Source organism: Myxocyprinus asiaticus, chromosome 49 (assembly GCF_019703515.2).
Source record: "Myxocyprinus asiaticus isolate MX2 ecotype Aquarium Trade chromosome 49, UBuf_Myxa_2, whole genome shotgun sequence".
Taxonomy (NCBI): Eukaryota; Metazoa; Chordata; class Actinopteri; order Cypriniformes; family Catostomidae; genus Myxocyprinus; species Myxocyprinus asiaticus.
In genome coordinates, this window is record NC_059392.1 from 17203701 (window position 1) to 17222625 (window position 18925).

General features: G+C 37.4%; 1 protein-coding gene across 6 annotated transcripts in view; it reads left to right on the forward strand.

Annotated features, from left to right (window-relative positions):
• The window catches only part of LOC127438272 (inositol hexakisphosphate kinase 1-like), a 119533-nt gene that overhangs the window by 96539 nt on the left and 4069 nt on the right, over positions 1 to 18925 (forward strand). For 3 of the 6 annotated variants that reach the window (XM_051693750.1, XM_051693749.1, XM_051693754.1), the window contains 3 exons: positions 10602 to 10806; positions 14583 to 14764; positions 16461 to 16636. In XM_051693750.1, the coding sequence (XP_051549710.1) occupies positions 10602 to 10806; positions 14583 to 14764; positions 16461 to 16636 (563 nt within the window). Of the gene's footprint in view, positions 1 to 643; positions 1346 to 1539; positions 3210 to 10601; positions 10807 to 14582; positions 14765 to 16460; positions 16637 to 18925 lie in introns of those variants that run through there. The other 3 variants (XM_051693753.1, XM_051693751.1, XM_051693752.1) reach the window with 3 other exon arrangements.

An 18925-nucleotide genomic window follows, 5' to 3' on the forward strand; every position in this document is an offset into this window, starting at 1 on the left:
GTCCTACAGACACACCCACCTGCTGGCGATGGCAGTCAGAAGTTGGAGACACAACCCATGTTTTTTGGGGATGCGTTAAGATCCAAGATTTTTGGTTAAAGATTCAGAATTATTTGCGTGACATTCTGGGCACTCAAATTTTACTTTGCCCCAGACTTTGCATTTTGGGCGATGGGGAAGTTATAAATTCGGGGGACAAATATATATAAAATTGGGTTCTGACTGGCGTGATGATTGGCAGACAAATTATTTTAAGGGGATGGAAGTCAGATGGAGCGCCACCATTTCTGGAGTGGTGTGCGGAGATGGGGAGGGTGGCGGCTTATGAAAAGATAATAGATGGAAGACTGGGGCTGGAGGTCTTATTTTTCAGGAAGTGGGGTAGGTATTTGGCAGTTTTGGAGGACTCTAGGGGAAGGGATGAGGAGGGAGATGTTTAGTTTAATTATGCATGTTTATTATATATATATATATATATATATATATATATATATATATATATATATATATATATATATATATACATTTTGTTTTTTTTTTATTATTGTTTGTGTGTGTGTATTATTTTATGTGACCACAGGGGTGTTCTTTGGGGTAGGGTGGGGTTGGTGTTTGGGGAGGGATGTTAATGTTAAAAGTTAAATGTTGATTCGATGTATATATATTGTGTTTTTCTCTGTTGTGTTTTTTATTTGAAACAATAAAACATTTTAATTACAAAAGAATCAGATGATTAGACTCATTTGTTCGGTAATTGGATTATACTGGACACGCTATGTGTTTTGCACTGAAGATTCAAAATAATCTGTCTGTTCGAGTCATTTGTGCAGGAAGCAGACTACACTGGATGCACTGTGCGTTACTCACTGTAGATTCAAGAGAATCATCTCATAAGAGTCATTTGTTCGTGAATCGGACTACACTGGACATGCATTGTTTTTTACGCTGTAGATTCAAAAGAATTGGCTTATTCAAGACATTTATTTGGAAATCTGACTACACTGATGGCGCTGTGTATTTCATACTGTAGATTTTTTTTTTAAATCGGCACATTCGAAAAAAATGCATGTTTAAGAACCGTTAATGGAACTGAAAGTAATGAAAATCATACAGTTCCAGTATTTATGTATTTTTTTTTTTTTTTTGTGAAAATGGAACTGGTTCCCAAACGTAGTAATCACCAGCTCATCAAATAAAGATTCTGCATTTTTTAAGCCTATAACAGATCATCTCCAGATCATCTCTCCTTATTCTGCTGGACCTTTCTGTACTCTTTGACACAGTCAACCATCAGATCCTCCTGTCCACCCTCTCTTCTCTGGGCATAACAGGAACTGTCTCTCAGGTAGGTCTTTCAAGGTAGTCTGGAGAGGTGGGGTGTCCAAGTCACATCAGCTACTTACTGGGGTAACTCATGGCTCAGTGCTTGGCCCACATCTCTTCTCTATATGCACTACATAATTCGGACACATCATTTAAGCACATGGGTTCTCTTACCACTGCTACGGCGATGACACAAAGCTCTACTTGTCTTTCCAGCCCGACACCACAGTGACTGCTCGAATCTCGGCCTGTTTGGCAGACATCTCGGCCTGAATGAAGGAACACCACCTGCAACTTAAACTAGCGAAGAGCAAGCTCCTCGTCTTTCCAGCCAACCCTGCTGTTGAGCACAACATCACGGTTCAGCTGGATTCATCTACAATAACATCATCCAAAATGGTCAGAAATCTAGGGGTAACCATTGACAACCAACTCAATTTCACAGACCACATCTCAAAAATAGCCCGATCATGCACATTTGCCACATAAATCCTTTTTCAGTTGCTTGTCATATCTAGACTGGATTACTGTAATGCTCTTTTTGCCGGCCTTCCCACATTTAGGCCTCTGCAAATGATCCAGAATGCAGCAGCACATCTGGTCTTCAACAAACCCAAGAGAGGGCATGTTACACCCCTCCTTGTCTCTCTACATTGGCTGCCAGTTGCTGCACGTATCAAGTTCAAGGCTCTGATGCGGGCATGCAGAACAGTCACTGGGTCTGCTCCAGCTTATCTGAAATCATTCCTGCCGAGCTACGTTCCCACCTGAAGGTCAGCAAATGAATGGTGATTTGTTGTACCAACACAAAGAGGCACCAGATCACTTTCCGGGACTTACGGCTTCATGATACCTCGGTGGTGGAATGACCTTCCTAACTCCACCTGTGAAGCAGACTCCCTCTCTGTCTTCAAAAAACTGAATCTTTTTAAAGTATAATTTTTGGTGAGCACTTGACCATACACCACAAAATAAATAAATAAATAAATAAATAAATTATTGTTGCAATCTAATCTCTGACTTTGATAGTACTTTTCTGATGCAATTGAAACTTTTTGTGCTACTGTCTCCTTAATATGAATCGCTTATGTTGCATCCTTCCTCATTCTGTAAATTGCTTTGAAGCATTTGTTAAATGAATATATGTAAATGTAACAGTGTGCAGTTCACATGTGTGTATGTGACACACTAAAGCTATTCTCTCATGTGTTTTGGTTGGACTGAGTGAATGCCGGACATCTGTAACTACTGGCGACTATTACAGGTCTTGCTAGAGTAACAGTGATGGCTGTTAATTTTCTCGCAGTAGTGTTTAAAAATAGGCCTCTCCCTATGAATCACTCAGCATTTCTTTTAAATGACAACAGAGTGGGACGAGCATTCATGTGTTGTAAATGTGATATAAATAGGTGGATATGGCAACAGTGTACATGACATGAGTTTGAGGGACTACAAAACCATATCACCTCTTCAGCTAAACTTCAACCTCAGTTCTTTCAGTGCTGCTGGAAAACAAATAAAAGCTTTTGTTTGATTGTAAGTCAAAAGACAAAATGTTTCTCTCCCTTTCCCTACAGTTTACACAAGTGTTGTTGTTTTTTTTAGCATCCATCAGGAAAACCCCAATGCGACTTCTGCATTCACATCATGTTCCAGCAGGAATGTTTTCCTGATAAGACGTCTACTCTGCACAGTTTGAGTTTGAGATAAATGCTAATTTAATTTATATTTACCTTAAAAGCATGAGTGTAAGCTGATGATGTAAGATGAAGAAATGTCTTTCTTTTTGATGTCTGCATTCATGTGGATTAGTTGAATTGAGCTGGACAACATCTTGTCATCCAATGACCCCCACACCCTAGTCTTTCCTAAAGAATTTTGACAAGGTAAATTTTTTAATTAAAATATCCTGTATTGCAGCAACTCTTTAGTAGATTGATTTAAATAATTATGGTTATTTTTTTTAAGTATGATCAAAGTAAATGCTAAATAATTTGTTATTTTTTTTATATATATATTTTCTAAATCTCAATATCAAACAACAACTCCTTCCATAATGGTAATATTTTAGTTTGTCCTTAGTGCTTACTAAACAAAACCATATTTTTATTAGAAACATAAACATTTGCTATTAATATTGTATTGTGCAAATATAAATTTTACATATTTTCCCATTTATGTCACATATTCCCTGTTTTTGTGTTGACTTATGTTGAAATGCTTGTTTAGTTCCTGTTTCCTGTTAGTTTGTAGTCCTTTTGTATTCATTTTATGATTGGTTTTCCCCTGATTGTTTTCCCCAGGTGTTCCTCGTTTCCTTGTTTGCCCATGTGTATTTAAGCCCTTGTTTCCCCTGGTTTCTTTGTCAGTCTTCACATGTGTTGTCATGTTCTGTGCTTGGTTTCATTCTATTCTGAGTTACTTTGTTTATTTTTGGTTTTCATTAAAAGCTGCATTTAGATCCTCATTCCACGTCTGCCTCGTTACAATTTAAATGTAAATTTGACAGTAAAGCCTTGATTTTGAGTTAGAATTAAGTAAATATACTGTTGATACTAAAACAGTAACATCTGTAAAAAGACACCAAATTTATATAGGGTTAAATTGAAACATTCTGGGAATTCTGGAGGCAAAGCCAGTTACATAAGATGTTTACGTAAGATGTGACTATGGTTTCCATAATACAAACAATGGCATTTTTGTTAGGAAAACGTTAGCCTAAACACATTTAGAAACTATAAACTGGCAATTCCAATGTTATGCATGTGGCATTTGCAGTGAGAACATGAAATTTAACTTTAATATGTGAGTACTTTACATATGAAGTTATATTGCCAGTATATAAAACCATTTATTTGTAAGTATAATCATAGACTCCTGCAGGAAGAGTCCAGATACCAGAACATTTTCAGTCTAGATAAGTTTATTTTCCAGTTTTAATTAGATTGGTAAATTAAATGAGTTACAGACTTGACAAAAATGGACACGAGTGTTTGGGAGACCGCACACTTTGTAAAATCCTGTGTAATTTAAATCCAGAAATAATATCAGCCACAACATGTAGAAGGGTGGCACCCTTCTACATGTATTCATTGTTGTTTTCACATAAACGGGGAAAACAGCATTACAGACGTTACATCTCTTCATTACAGACAGAAAGCGGAACTTACATGATGAGGGAAAGCCATCCAAAACGCTTTTAAACCTGCAGACTTTGACCTCTGAAACATCAGTATGATATCCACCAAAGCTGCACGATGAATAAAATAAGACTGAAATCGCCATACTGGCCTGCACAATTACTAAACCGCGAAAGGCTTGATTTTAAAATGTAGTATGCGTTCTCCGCTTCAGTCAGCAATGTGTGAGTGAGGGGCTCCCTCTAGTGGCTGCGTGCGGCACACGCTAAGCAGTGAAACAATATCAGATGATGTTTATCATATTACAATTAAGATCACAAAGTTTGTCAAAATGCTCACTTCCCAAATGCTGGCTAGCAGAAAGCTTGAAATATGTCACAGATCAAAGCAATAGTCAGCAGTCTATCAGAATCTTCATGGTAAAAAAACAAGCAGTGGACGGTTGATTCTTTCTTTAATATTCATATAATTTGATATGAAGTATGTGTAACTGTCACGTCCGGAACACATTATTGTGTGTGTTTAAATTAAAGAAGGGAGAAAAGATTTTCATCTTACTTAACATCGACATATGGTACAGAAAGTATGAACTTATTTGAATGAAGTGTAATTTTACGTTTGAAACATAACATTTAAAATGTTTCGTGTGTGACACAGCACTGAAATGCAGCAACCTTATAAATGTGTCTCATCATTTCAAAAAGAACTGATATTATTATTTGTTTGTTTTTTACCCCCTTTTTTCCCAAATTGGAATGCCCAATTCCCAGTAATTAGTAGGTCCTCGTGGTGGCGCGGTTACTCACCTCAATCCAGGTGGTGGAGGACAAGTCTCAGTTGCCTCCGCTTCTGAGACTGTAAGTCCGTGCATTTTATCATGTGGCTGGTTGTGCATGACACCATGGAGACTCCGCATCTGGAGGCTCATGCTACTCTTGGCAATCCATGCACAATTTACCACGCACCCCATTGAGAGCGAGAACCACTAATCGCGACCACGAGGAGGTTTCCCCATGTGACTCTACCCTCCCTAGCAACCAGGCCAATTTGGTTGCTTAGGGGACCTGGCTGGAGTCACTCAGCACACCCTGGATTCGAACTTGCAACTCCAGGGGTGGTAGTCAGCGTCAGGACTCGTGAAATTATTATTGTTAACAAAGTGAAAATAATCCATCTTTTGCAACCACGAAATATGGCTGTTTGAAAATGTTATTTTAGAAATGTTGACCTCTAATAAGAGGTGGATAAACAAAAAGCCCTTTCCCACTGTAGTGACTAAAGCCTGTTTTAGTTACTTTTCCCGGGGACTAGTACTTTTCGTCATTTTTGAACCTGAGGAACTATTTGATCCTCGTAGGCGTGTTAAGGGACATTTTTAGTTCCTAGTCCAGGGTAGATACTTTTGGGGGCATAGAGGGACTTTGGGAGGTACTGCAGCCTGTTATTGATCAGAAACCTATGATGCACAAAGCAATGAGAAATGTGAGGAGTCCTCAGCCGCCATTTATAAACAAAGTTATAGCTGCTAGCCTGCTACTCAAAGGATTGTGTTAATTTTACAATTTCCTTAACAGAAATAACATAAAACCAACAAAGTAACCAAAGGAAATCACCCATTTCACATATGTGTGTTTAAGGGGTGAGCAGAGCTGCTGCATGACTTCAATGTGATACAATGGAGTTTTCATCGCATCTGTACTGTGTGACTATACAGAAAATAAAATGATTTCTGGATTACTACAGTGATTTTTTCCTGGGATTACGGATATAAAAAATACGATGTTTGTCGAGAGTGAGTAATTGAACTCAATAATAAATTAAACTAAACTAAATCTAGTTTACATGAGGGAAGTATTGCGTGCCTGTTACTGTGTTGTTAACTTGCATTAAGTCTTTTTTAAGTTAATGAGTGAGTATTTCAGTACAGTAATTTATGTTGATTATGTAATTTAGGCAGGATGAAATAAGGTACTTTTTAAACTGTTCAGAGACAGTTTCCTTGAGTTTCATTCATCATGTTGTCTTTTAAACCATTAACTGATTAGGCAGCTGCCAACGTTTTTGGATGCAGCTAAAGTTCATGAAACAGCCCTAACAAAAGTTTATCTCCGATCCTGGCGTCCTCCGTCGTAGTTGTTGATTTTGTTGTTGTTGCTTTTGATTCACCCATGCAAACACCGTCAGAAGAAAAATCGTCAATACTAGATGACCAATCTACGGGGCTTACTTTTGGCCTCGAATTCGAGTCCCAGCTCACCCTGGGTCTTTCTGTGTGGAGTTTGAATGTTCACCTCATGTTGGCATGAGTTTCCTAGGGGTGCTCTGGTTTCCCCCACAGTCCAAAGATATGCTGGTCATTTGAATTGGAGAAGCTATTTTGCCCATGGGCAGTGCTCGAATTGAGGGGGGGCTAGGGGAATCCAGGACTCCCCATAAGACATTAGGGACCCCCCATAAGAAGTAAAAAATAGATTTAGGGGGGTCCCCAAGATACATATATTTTAGTAAAAAATAATAATGCAAATCTGATTAAATTCATGGAGTGGATACGGTAAATTTAGTGAATTAATTATTTACAATAATTTATATTAAGTTTGTTTATAGGCTAGTTGTCATCTCTCTTTAAAATGTAAACGCCCCGCCCCACATCTAAAGACCGCTAAGCGCATGACATCGTTGACATGACTCTGGTGAAGCTAACTTTAGCTAAAAAATGGAGAATAATAAACCTCCACTCGCAGTCGGGAAGAGAAAGCTTCTTATTGACTTTTTTGAGGGGTACTTTTCTCTCTATATATATCTTTCTACTATATCTATCCACTCCATATCGGGGCTTTTGTATTCCATGCATAAATTGGAAACATTTAGGCTAACTCATTTTTCATTATTAATAGGCCTGGTTCTACAGGGGTGCTAGAGATCGTGATGAAGATGAGTGACAGCTTTTTAGTGATTATAAAGGGAGCGCTCGTTATGCACTTTCTATGTATAATCCATTCTGAATTTGTATAAAACTGGTTTTTCATGCTGCTAAGAGGAGGACCAACGGCCACGTACACGCTGCAAAGTTTCGGGAATAACATCCGCATATAAATGCGGGATTCACTCTTGAAATAGCAATGACTGACATATTGATAACCACAGCATTGTTTGTTCCTACATAAAGCAGCCTTTTTGACTGAATGGTTGAATAGTATGCTGACCGACTTACTCATAACAGTCCCTTGCCGCCACCTACTGACGTAACGATGTAACTGCACTGAAATCGTTGAAAAATCCCCACCAACATTAACACTGACTGACAGCCTGTCTTGTCACATTTTCATATTTTTAATATCTAATAAACTAGTTTCATGCATTTAAACAAGTATTTTGGAACACATATTATTATCACAAAGTGTCACATCAATCATCCAGTTGTTTTTAGGGTAGTAAATTCTACATTGGTAAATAATGCTAGAATTATTCTGTTGGATGTACACTACTGTTCAAAAGTTCAAAAGTCTCTTCTGCTCTCCAAGCCTGCATTGATTTGATCCAAAATACAGTAAAAACAGTAATATTGTGAAATCTTAGTGAGTCTGGAAGCCATCTGATTATTTTCTACTGTTTTTGAGACATTTCAACGTATTTTGAAGTCACATGCTTTTACAGGTCTTCAGGTGCCTTATATGTAGTCCCCTGGTATATTTGCCATAGTTGCCCTTTTGGGTCTGCTGCTTTGTCACCCTCTAAATCCAGTATTACTTGGAGTAAGCCATTTAAAAGAAGAATAGTAGCTTATCTCTCTTTGTTATATAACATTAGACTGAAAATGTATATTTTTTTTTATTCTTTATCAACACAAAAGCCTGTTCTTTTATGTAAGCCTGTTTTTAATAAATAGTATATAGTTATGCATATTATGATCAAATAAATATATTGTATATTTTTTATAAATTGTATATTGCAAGACTAACCCCCCCACCACCAAAAAAATAAAATAAAAGTCTTATGGTGGGGACCCCCCATAAGACTTGATTCAGTTCGAGCACTGCCCATGGGTGTAAGTGAGCATGTGAATGACTCGCAAGATCTACCACAAAACCACTCACGGAAGTGATCCACTCTGCTCTATTCTACTGTATCTCTGGAGCATGCAGGTCAACATGTGTCAACCAGATTTCTCTCGACATGTATGTTGTGTCACGGGATAGCACAATGCAGATCACTTGCCTGAGTCAAATAGGCTTCCCTTGATGATGCTGTGCATAGTACAAAACCTATGCAACCCATTCAAATTCTCCTGAGAATGATCTATGCGCTATGGTGCAAGTAAGATATTTCAAACAGAAAGACAGCCTGACATTCTAAACAGCACTGACTGTTAAAGGAATGTTCCGGGTTCAATACAAGTTGAGCTCAATTGACAGCATTTGTGGCATAATGTTGATTACCACAAAAATTAATTTTGACTCATCCCTCCTTTTCTTAATCTGAGTTAAAGTGAGGCACTTACAATGGAAGTTAATGGGACCAATCCGTAAACGTTAAAATTCTAACTGTTTCAAAAGTATAGCCACAAGACGTAAACAATATGCATGTTAACATGATTTAAGTGATAAAATCGCTTACTAACCTTTTATATGTAAAGTTAAGTCTAATTTTGTTGCCATGATGTTGTACATTTTAACAGAAGAGTTCATGTAAGTGCTTTTAAAATGATAAGCTTTACATTTCTGCCTTTAAACACTCCAGAAATTGTCCCCATTCACTTCCATTTTTAAGTGCCTCACTGTAACACGATTTGTGCTTTTTTTTAAAGAAGAGATGATAAAAAAAATTTTGTTTTGTTTTGTGGTAATCAGCATTATGCTACAAATGCTGACGATTGAGCTTAACTTGTATTGAACCCGGAATATTCCTTTAAAAAGGGAACAGGGAGAGAGAAAACAACACTGTGCCATGCACCATAAATTACAAGACTCTTACTAAACTGTATCAAAGTAAACTACAACATAATTTTCGATCAGGCTACTACGACTGTTGTAGTAAAAAAAAAAAAAAAAAAAGAAAAGTAATGTCTTTAGGCTATTTACAAATTGGTTATTTATTGAATTTTTTTAGGAATCTGTTCCTAAAAGTTTGGGACATTAAGGTAAAGGTTCCAGATGTTAAGATAATCAAAAATAGCTCATATCCAATACAAACATGAAATACATCTACATAATTAAGTTAAATGCGCAAAATGCAACTATTTAGTTGCAGCCTGGAGCCATGGGACATGTTGTCTATTTATTGTCTTTGTATTATTTTGCAGTACACAATCTTTTTTTATCTCATCACTTTTAGTTCAGACTGAAATTTAAAATAAATTAAGCAGCAGTACAGGAAACAATGCTACACCAATATTATGTACTTTAATCGGCGTATCTGTCTTGTGTTTTGTGTAATTACCATCGTTTGTCAAATATCAGCAGATATTTAGAGATTTATTTTAGGTTTCTGTAGTGACCAAACTCCAAACTCTGAGAGTCCACAAAATGTGTCACCTTTATTTCTGCCTAAATTTAGCATTTCTTCCACTCGGAAGCACCTGGAAAATAAGAAAAAGTTTAGGATTATGCAAAACTTCAAAGTCTGATCTAGGCCCAGAAATATTTCTGTGAGTCTAAGCTGTTTGATCGCAGATGATATTCAAATACACATTACAGTGCAGATACTTGCAGAAACGGTAAACACGCTGCCAGAGATCAGCCGCGTGTACAGCACTCTGTCTTCTGAAGACCTCTGCTAAACAAGCTCATGTGTAAACTGCTAATCCCTATTAAACAGAGCTCTGCCTGAATTAGCTCAGTGACATCATCAGTGTCTTCATCAGCTCTTGTTGCTGCGTTGATATCATCGAGGACACACTGATAAAAAATTAACTTAAAAACGATGGGATTATTTGGCCCCTTCCACCAGCTTCCTGTCTTTTAACTTTTGTGGTGTGTAGTACATTGAAGACCACAATAGAAGGGCAAGCATTTTTTTAACAGAGAATCAGCATTGAAATCTTCTCATAATGTGCAATGTTTGTACATTTTATATCAGTGTACATTTATTCTGAATTGTGAGCACACACGTGATGTTGACATGCAAATGTGTGTGTTGTAGGTGTAGTGCTGGTGTGTTTTGAGGGAGATTCTGATGGCTATATCAATTTGGTGGCATATCCGTACGAGGAGAGCGAGGGACTGGAGCATGAGGAGATGCCCGAGAGAGATCAGCCTCGCCGGAAACACTCTCGCCGCAGTCTCCACCGCTCCAGCAGCGAACACAAAGATGACAGACCGGCTCATGACAGTGACGCAAACGAGAAGTGAGTGACGTTCATTATACAGGCATATACATCCTCAAGTTATGACATGAATGAGGGTTGTGATGAGATAATGTCATTATGAGGTGTGACGTTGAGACTGTCATCACATGACGTCAGATTTGACTATATATTTGATGTGCAACCTGATTTATGAAATAACTCAAACAAATGAGTCATTAACCACTCCGGTCACACCGCATGATACTTTTCAACTTTTCCTCATACACTCATATACACTGAATCTTGATTAAAAACAAGTCCATGGACCTATTATGCCAATTACGCCCCATGTAATGAGAGCTTTATTGATAGTGGCAGTACTATAAAAGACACTTTCCAATAATAGGTAAAAACAAAAAAGGGTCTACATTTTTTTTTTTGTTTGTTTTATTTAACTTTTTCAACAAATTATTTTTGAAATGAGTTTCTTTTAACATGTGAAAATGTTGTTCATCCACCTCGGGAGGTCAGACTAAATATTAGAGTATATGAGGTGTTTTATTTGACATTTGGGTGATTCTCATGAAACCAGTCAAGAAAATGTCCTGGTTGTATTTAAGCCCAAATCAATATATATATATATATATATATATATATATATATATATATATATATATATATACTGGTGGCCAAAAGGTTGGAATAATGTACAGATTTTGCTGTTTCGGAAGGAAATTGGTACTTGAATTCACCAAAGTGGCATTCAACTGATCACAAAGTATAGTCAGGACATTACTGATGTAAAAAACAGCACCATCACTATTTGAAAAAAAGCAGCCATCACTCCAACACCTTATCCTTGAGGAATCATGCTAAAATGCTAATTTGGTACTAGAAAATCACTTGCCATTATTTCAAACACAGTTGAAAGCTATTCGGTTCATTAAATGAAGCTTAACATTGTCTTTGTGTTTGTTTTTGAGTTGCCACAGTATGCAATAGACTGGCATGTCTTAAGGTCAATATTAGGTCAAAAATGAAAAAAAAGAAAAGAAAAAAAAAAGAAACAGCTTTCTCTAGAAACTCGTCAGTCAATAATTTTGAGGAATGAAGACTATTCAATGCTTGAAATTGCCAAAAAAAAACTGAAGATTTCATACAAAGGTGTACTCTACAGTCTTCAAAGACAGAGGACAACTGGCTCTAACAAGGACAGAAAGAGATGTGGGAGGCCAGATGTACAACTAAACAAGAGGATAAGTACATCAGAGTCTCTAGTTTGAGAAATAGACACCTCACATATCCTTAGCTGACAGCTTCATTGAATTCTACCCACTCTATCCGCTTCTAAAGAGAAGACTCAGGGGTGCAGGCCTGATGGGAAGAATTGCAAAGAAAAGCCACTTTTGAAACAGAAAAACAAAAAGAAAAGGTTAGAGTGGGCAAAGAAACACAGATAATTGGAAAAGAGTGTTATGGATCTTAACCCCATTCAGCTTTTGTGGGATCAGCTAGACTGTCAGGTGCGTGAGAAGTGCCCGACAAGACAGCCACATCTATGGCAAGTGCTACAGGAAGCGTGGGGTGAAATGTCACCTGAGTATCTGGACAAACTGACAGCTAGAATGCCAAGGATCTGCAGTACTGTCATTGTTGCACATGGAGGATTTTTTGATGAGAACACTTTGAAGTAGTTGAAGACATTTTTTTTTTCAAATTGTAATAGTAATTTTTCACGTTATTAATGTCCTGACTATACACTGTGATCAGCTGAATGCCACTTTGGTGAATAAAAGTACCAATTTATTTCCATAAGAGCAAAATCTGTACATTATTCCAAACTTTTGGCCACCAGTGTGTGTGTGTGTGTGTGTGTGTGTGTGTGTGTATATATATATATATACAAAAAAATTAAAATATGAAAGCCTACATTTAGGACAGTTAAGATGTTTTGCATTGTGACATTATTTTCAGGACACTTAAGCACATTTTACTACACATCTCTCATTACCGTAATGTTTTATTTTTATTATTCCCATTGTTTTCAATTGTTTGTCTTTTTTTTACTCTATTCCAGTAAAACAGATGCTGTTGTGTAATGATTTTCTAAATTAAAATGAAAAGAAAAAGAGAAAATGAAAGGCAGTACCAAGATAGTATTACTTTATTTAAATAATATATATATATATTTTCATGTTGTGGTAATGAAAATATCATAATGTCCATCTTTTTTGCTTTTAAATAATGACGTGTGTAAAAAAATTTAAATGTAAAAAAAAAAAAAAAATAGGCTTTATTTTCTATTTGCAATAGGAAATAATATACACCGATCAGTCTATTTTTCCCCCTTTTAAACCTCTGTGAAGTGCCTTGACAAGCAGAGTTTCTTTAGCCTCTTGAAGTATTTCCTAGTGAAACATGAAGTTGGGTTGGGACTTGTTGAACGGCTCGTGCCTTTTAAATAATAGCCAATAGGCTTTAGTTTACATTGCAGACCCCGGCAAAGCCGCACACACACACACACACACACACACACACACACACATACACACATACACACACACACACACTCTTTTCTACCATGCTGCTGCTCGTGCCAGAGCCAGTGTGCAGCCGGGGAAACTGAGAATAAATGACATAACCAGCCCACAAACAACACGACGAAGCTGGAGCAGTTGTGCTAGTCCAATGCAGATGAATGAGAAACAAGCAATTTAAACATCACAATATATCAATGTGTTGAATCACAATACACTAAACATAAAGAATAAAGAACACTTACTCGTGCTGTACATCCCCAAAAAAACGCCTACATTAAAAGTTATAAATAAGCTCCAGACACTTTCCTCACATCCAGCTCCCACATTGGCGCATTCTATTCAGAAGTGAATATCCCTATGCCCTATTCCCTTGAGAGAAAATGACCTCCACTGTGAGAGCTTCAGAGGGCTGAAAGGTGATAACGGTCATTCACACTTTTTAAGTAATTCTTTTTTTCTTTTTTTTTCTTTTTTTTTCTTTTCTCCCTTTTCTCCCCAATTTGGAATGCCCAATTCCCAATGCGCTCTAAATCCTCGTGGTGGCGTAGTGAGACGCCTCAATCCAGGTGGCAGAGGATGAATCTCAGTTGCCTCTGTGTCTGAGACTGTCAATCTGTGCATCTTATCACGTGGCTTGTTGAGCGTGTTACCACGGAGACCTAGCGCATGTGGAGGCTTCACGCTATTCCCCGCAGCATCCACGCACAACTCACCACGCACCCCACCGAGAGCGAGAACCACATTATGGTGACCACGAGGAGGTTAACCCAATGTGACTCTACCCACACTAGCAACCGGGTCAATTGGTTGCTTAGGAAGCCTGACTGGAGACACTTAGCATGCCCTGGATTCGAACTTAAGACTCCAGGTGTGGTAGTCAGCGTCTTTACTTGCTGAGCTACCCAGGCCCCCCTTTTAAGTGATTCTTAATGGAAATTCTACAGCATGGATTGTTCTCCCTTCAAAGTTCCCTACGAAGGTGTCATCAGCACAGGGGGGAACACACCCATATGCACTAAACAGATGTAGGTGGAGGGTGCATTCGTATTCTAGAAAACCTTTGATTAGATTAAATTAATGTAGTAAGTTGTGAGTCGTACATTTTTCTGGGTCTGTTTAGCCATAAGAAAGAGACTACAGATTTAAAATGCTTATATCTTCTGAAAACAGATTTTTTCATCACCATGCTTCATTATTATAAGTCAGAAGATAAAAGCCCAGAAAACATAAAAGTGACCCATTTACATTGAGATAAAAATAAGCGTTTTGTGTGTGTGTGTGTGTGTGTGTGTGCAGTGTGCAGGAGTTGAAGAGTCCTCGTCTGGAGCTGCAGATGCATTCAGATGTTCCCTTCCAGATGCTGGACGGCAACAGTGGTCTGAGCTCTGAAAAGATCAGTCACAACCCCTGGAGTCTGCGCTGCCATAAACAACAGCTCAGCCGCATGCGCTCCGAGTCCAAAGACAGGAAACTCTACAGTATCCTCAACACATGTTAATATATTACCAGATGCATTTCATCATTTACAAGGTTGAACAAATTCAAAATTTGTTTGAAGAGAGTCTGAATAACCATTTTTAGGACCTCAATCATGAAACATGAGCAGAGGAAATTTCTGTATAAATTGTTGGCAAAAGTATTAATGCAAAAATTGTTAAGTGAACACACGTGAATTTGTAAAACCATTTTTATGCAAATGTGCTTCATGAATTTGTACAACCATTCTTATGTAAGTTGTCATGAATTTGTACAGCCCTTACATAAATTGTAGCACAAATCTGTACAGTCATTCTTTTTTTTTAATTCTTTTTTTTTTATCCCCTTTTCTCCCAATTTTGAATACCCAATTCCCACTACTTAGTAGGTCCTCGTGGTGGTGCGGTTACTCACCTCAATCTGGGTGGCGGAGGACAAGTCTCAGTTGCCTCCGCTTCTGAGACCGTCAATCCGTGCATCTTATCACGTGGCTCGTTGTGCTTGACACCGTGGAGACTCCGCATGTGGAGGCTCATACTACTCTCCGCGATCCATGCACAACTTACCACGCACCCCATTGAGAGCGAGAACCACTAATCGTGACCACGAGGTTGTTACCCCATTTGACTCTACCCTCCCTAGCAACCGGTCCAATTTGGTTGCTTGCTGGAGTCATTCAGCACACCCTGGATTCGAACTCATGACTCCAGGGGTGGTAGTCAGCATCAATATTCGCTGAGCTACCCAGGCCCCTTGTACAGCCATTCTTATGTAAATTGTCACATGAATTTATAAAAACATTTTTGCGTAAATTGTCACATGAATTCATATAACCATTCTTACACAAATCTGCAACATTAATTCGTTCAACCATTCTTACGTGAATTGTCACATTAATTTGTAAAATATTCTTATGTAAATTGTCACATGAATGCGCACAAATTTATAAAATCATTCTTACAATAAATTGTCACATGAATTGCATATGAATTCATAAAATCATTGCTCTGGAAATAGCTGTACATGACAATTTATATATGAATAGGTTTACAAATGATTTACCCTGCTCGGGTTTGATGAATGAGGCCCTTAGAATGCATTTTGAAATTGAGGACACATGAGTTTGAGGATTTGTTTTGGATTAAATTGAGCATCTGCCTCTCATGCTTTTAGTTCCTCATCCCATGACATTAAAAAGTGGGCGGTCACTGTTACGTTCTATAGAATGATGGATTTTAACTTTCACAGTGACTCTCCGCACTTCCTCAAGCTGACAAATATGAATGCTGTAATTAGGTATCAAAACAGATAATTGGCTTGTTTCTAGAAGATGCTAAATGGAGGTATGTTACCGGAGAAAATAACTGATTGACAGGCTGATAGTAATGCTGTTGTCAAGCTTATCAAAGTTAATAGAATTATGGGAAAGCCCCTCTTCTTTTAGATGACTGAGGCACTGCGCTGTACTTAAGCAATGAGAGATACTGCATAAAAAATACAAACATAAATATCAAATTAGTGAACATGGCGTTTACACAGGATGCATTTTGTTCCACTCTGTTTAGCTGTTTTTGAACAGAAATACACATACAGTGTGAACAGACCTTAACTCTTAAATAAACACATTTACTGCAGTGTACAGCGGGTGTGTGCATGTGTGTGTCTGGTGTGATAATCCTTGACCCAAAACTCCTCCAGAATTCCTGCTGCTGGAGAATGTGGTGCATCATTTCAGTTACCCCTGCATACTGGATCTGAAGATGGGCACGCGACAACATGGCGATGATGCATCAGAGGAGAAGGCCGCTCGTCAGATTAAGAAATGTGAGCAGAGCACGTCTGCCACGCTAGGAGTGCGTGTATGTGGAATGCAGGTGAGATAAGATTAGCCGAATATGACAACAAATATGGTTATGGAAAAATATTTTGAGCTATAAACTAGAGGTCGACAGGTATGTGCAGGGGTTTTATCGATATATCAGCACCGAACCAAATCGGCTTTTTCGAACTAGGTTATTGGCAAAAATATATTTAGATAGTTGCAGATAGTTTTTTTTTTAGTTTTTTTATTATTCCTCCATGGTCAGCGCTGGAGGGTTCCACAGTATAACAACAGCCTCTAGAGGTGAAATTAAAACAATCACTGACTCTGCGAGTTTTGTTGTTCAATATAAATAAGTTAATTATAATTTCATGTTAATTAGTAATTAGAGGTTGACTGATATGTTAGTTTTATATTAGATTTTTGGAACTATCATTGTCGGCAAAAATCAACACACATAGTTGCTGAAAGTTTTTTAATATATTGTAGATTATTATAATTGTGCATTTTTTGTTTCTGGACGATTAATTGATTATCTGCCTTTTACACCAGCTTAGGTATCGGTCACCCTCTATTTGTAATATATTGTAGATGATTGTAAGAGTGTACTGTATATTTTGTTTTTCTTATGTGTTTGTGTGAGCTGGAAGCACATTCAATAAATCGATTTTAAAAAACTATCGGCTCATTAATTGGTTATCTGCCTTTTACATCAGCTTAGTTATCGGTATCGGTAAAATGCACTATCAGTCGCCCTTTATTTGTAATATATTTTAGATTATTGTAATTTTGCATGTTTTTTTCCCTTATGTGTTTGTGTGAGCTTGGAGCACATTCAATAAATCGATTTAAAAAAACTATCGGTTGATTAATTGGTCATCTGCCTTTTAAACCAACATAGTTATCGGTATCGGCAAAATACACTATAGGTCGTTGCAATATATTATAGATGATTCTAAGAGTGTACACTTTGATTCCCATATGTGTTTGTGTGAGCTGGGTGCACATTCAGTAAATCAATTTTAAATAACAGTCAGACGATTAATTGGTTATCTACCTTTTACACCACCTTAGTTATTGTACTGGCAAAATGCACTATCGGTCGCCCTCTATTTGTAATATATTGTAGATGATTGTAAGAGTGTATATTTTGATTCCCTTATGTGTTTGTGTGAGCTGGAAGCACATTCAATATATCGATTTTAAAAAACTATCAGCAGATTAATTGGTTATCTACCTTTTACACCAGCTTAGTTAACAGCATTGGCAAAATGCACTTTCGGCCGCCCTCTATTAGTAATATATTGTAGATGATTGTAAGAGTGTATATTTTGATTCCCTTATGTGTTTGTGTGAGCTGGAAGCACATTCAATAAATCAATTTAAAAATCTATCAGCAGATTAATTGGTTATCTGCCTTTTACACCAGCTTAGTTATCGGTATTGGCAAAATGCACTATCATTCGCCTTCTATTTGTAATATATTGTAGATTATTGTAATTGTGCATGTTTTGTTTCCCTTATGTGTTTGTGTGAGCTGGAAGCACATTCAGTAAATCGATTTTAAAAACTATCGGTCGATTAATTGGAAATCTGCCTTTTACACCAGCTTAGTTATCGGTATCATCAAAATGCACAATCGGTCACTCTCTCTTTGTAATATATTGTAGATGATTGTAAGAGTGCATATTTTGTTTCCCTTATGTGTTTGTGTGAGCTGGGAGCACAGGCAATTCACAATAAGAGTCTCTGGTTGTGTTTGGCATTTTGGTTCCAAAATAAACTGTGTCTGGGATTTTATTCATTTTGGACTCTTGTTGCCTCTATGTCTATGTCCGTTACAGTAAGGAAAGACTACAATTTCTTTTTTTTACATTCACTAAATTGATTTGAAAAACTACTCATCCTCTACTATAAATACATTTGAGATGTATGAATTTGTTAGGCTAAAATCCTTCAGATGTGTTTATCATCTTTGCGCTGCATCTTCACTGGATAGATTTTTGAGGTGCTGTGGTGGTTGGGGCAGGTTTGCGCACAAGTTGAGTTCTGGTCTGGATTTGCATGTGTTTTGCCATAGACTTAAAAATGTAAAATCACTAAAGACACACTACCAGTCAAAAGTTTGGACACACTTGACTGAATTTATGTTTCTCACAATATTTTCTTTCTGAATGTGATACACAACAGCCAGTATTTGTGACACCCATTGAAAGGTTTGAAGACAGTATTATCAAGTCTTTATAGAATTTCACACGTGACAAATTTCTGTGTCATACAGCTAAATAAAGACCATCATAATAAAAATGATACGTGGAAAAGAAACTGTCCGCGGTCTGAG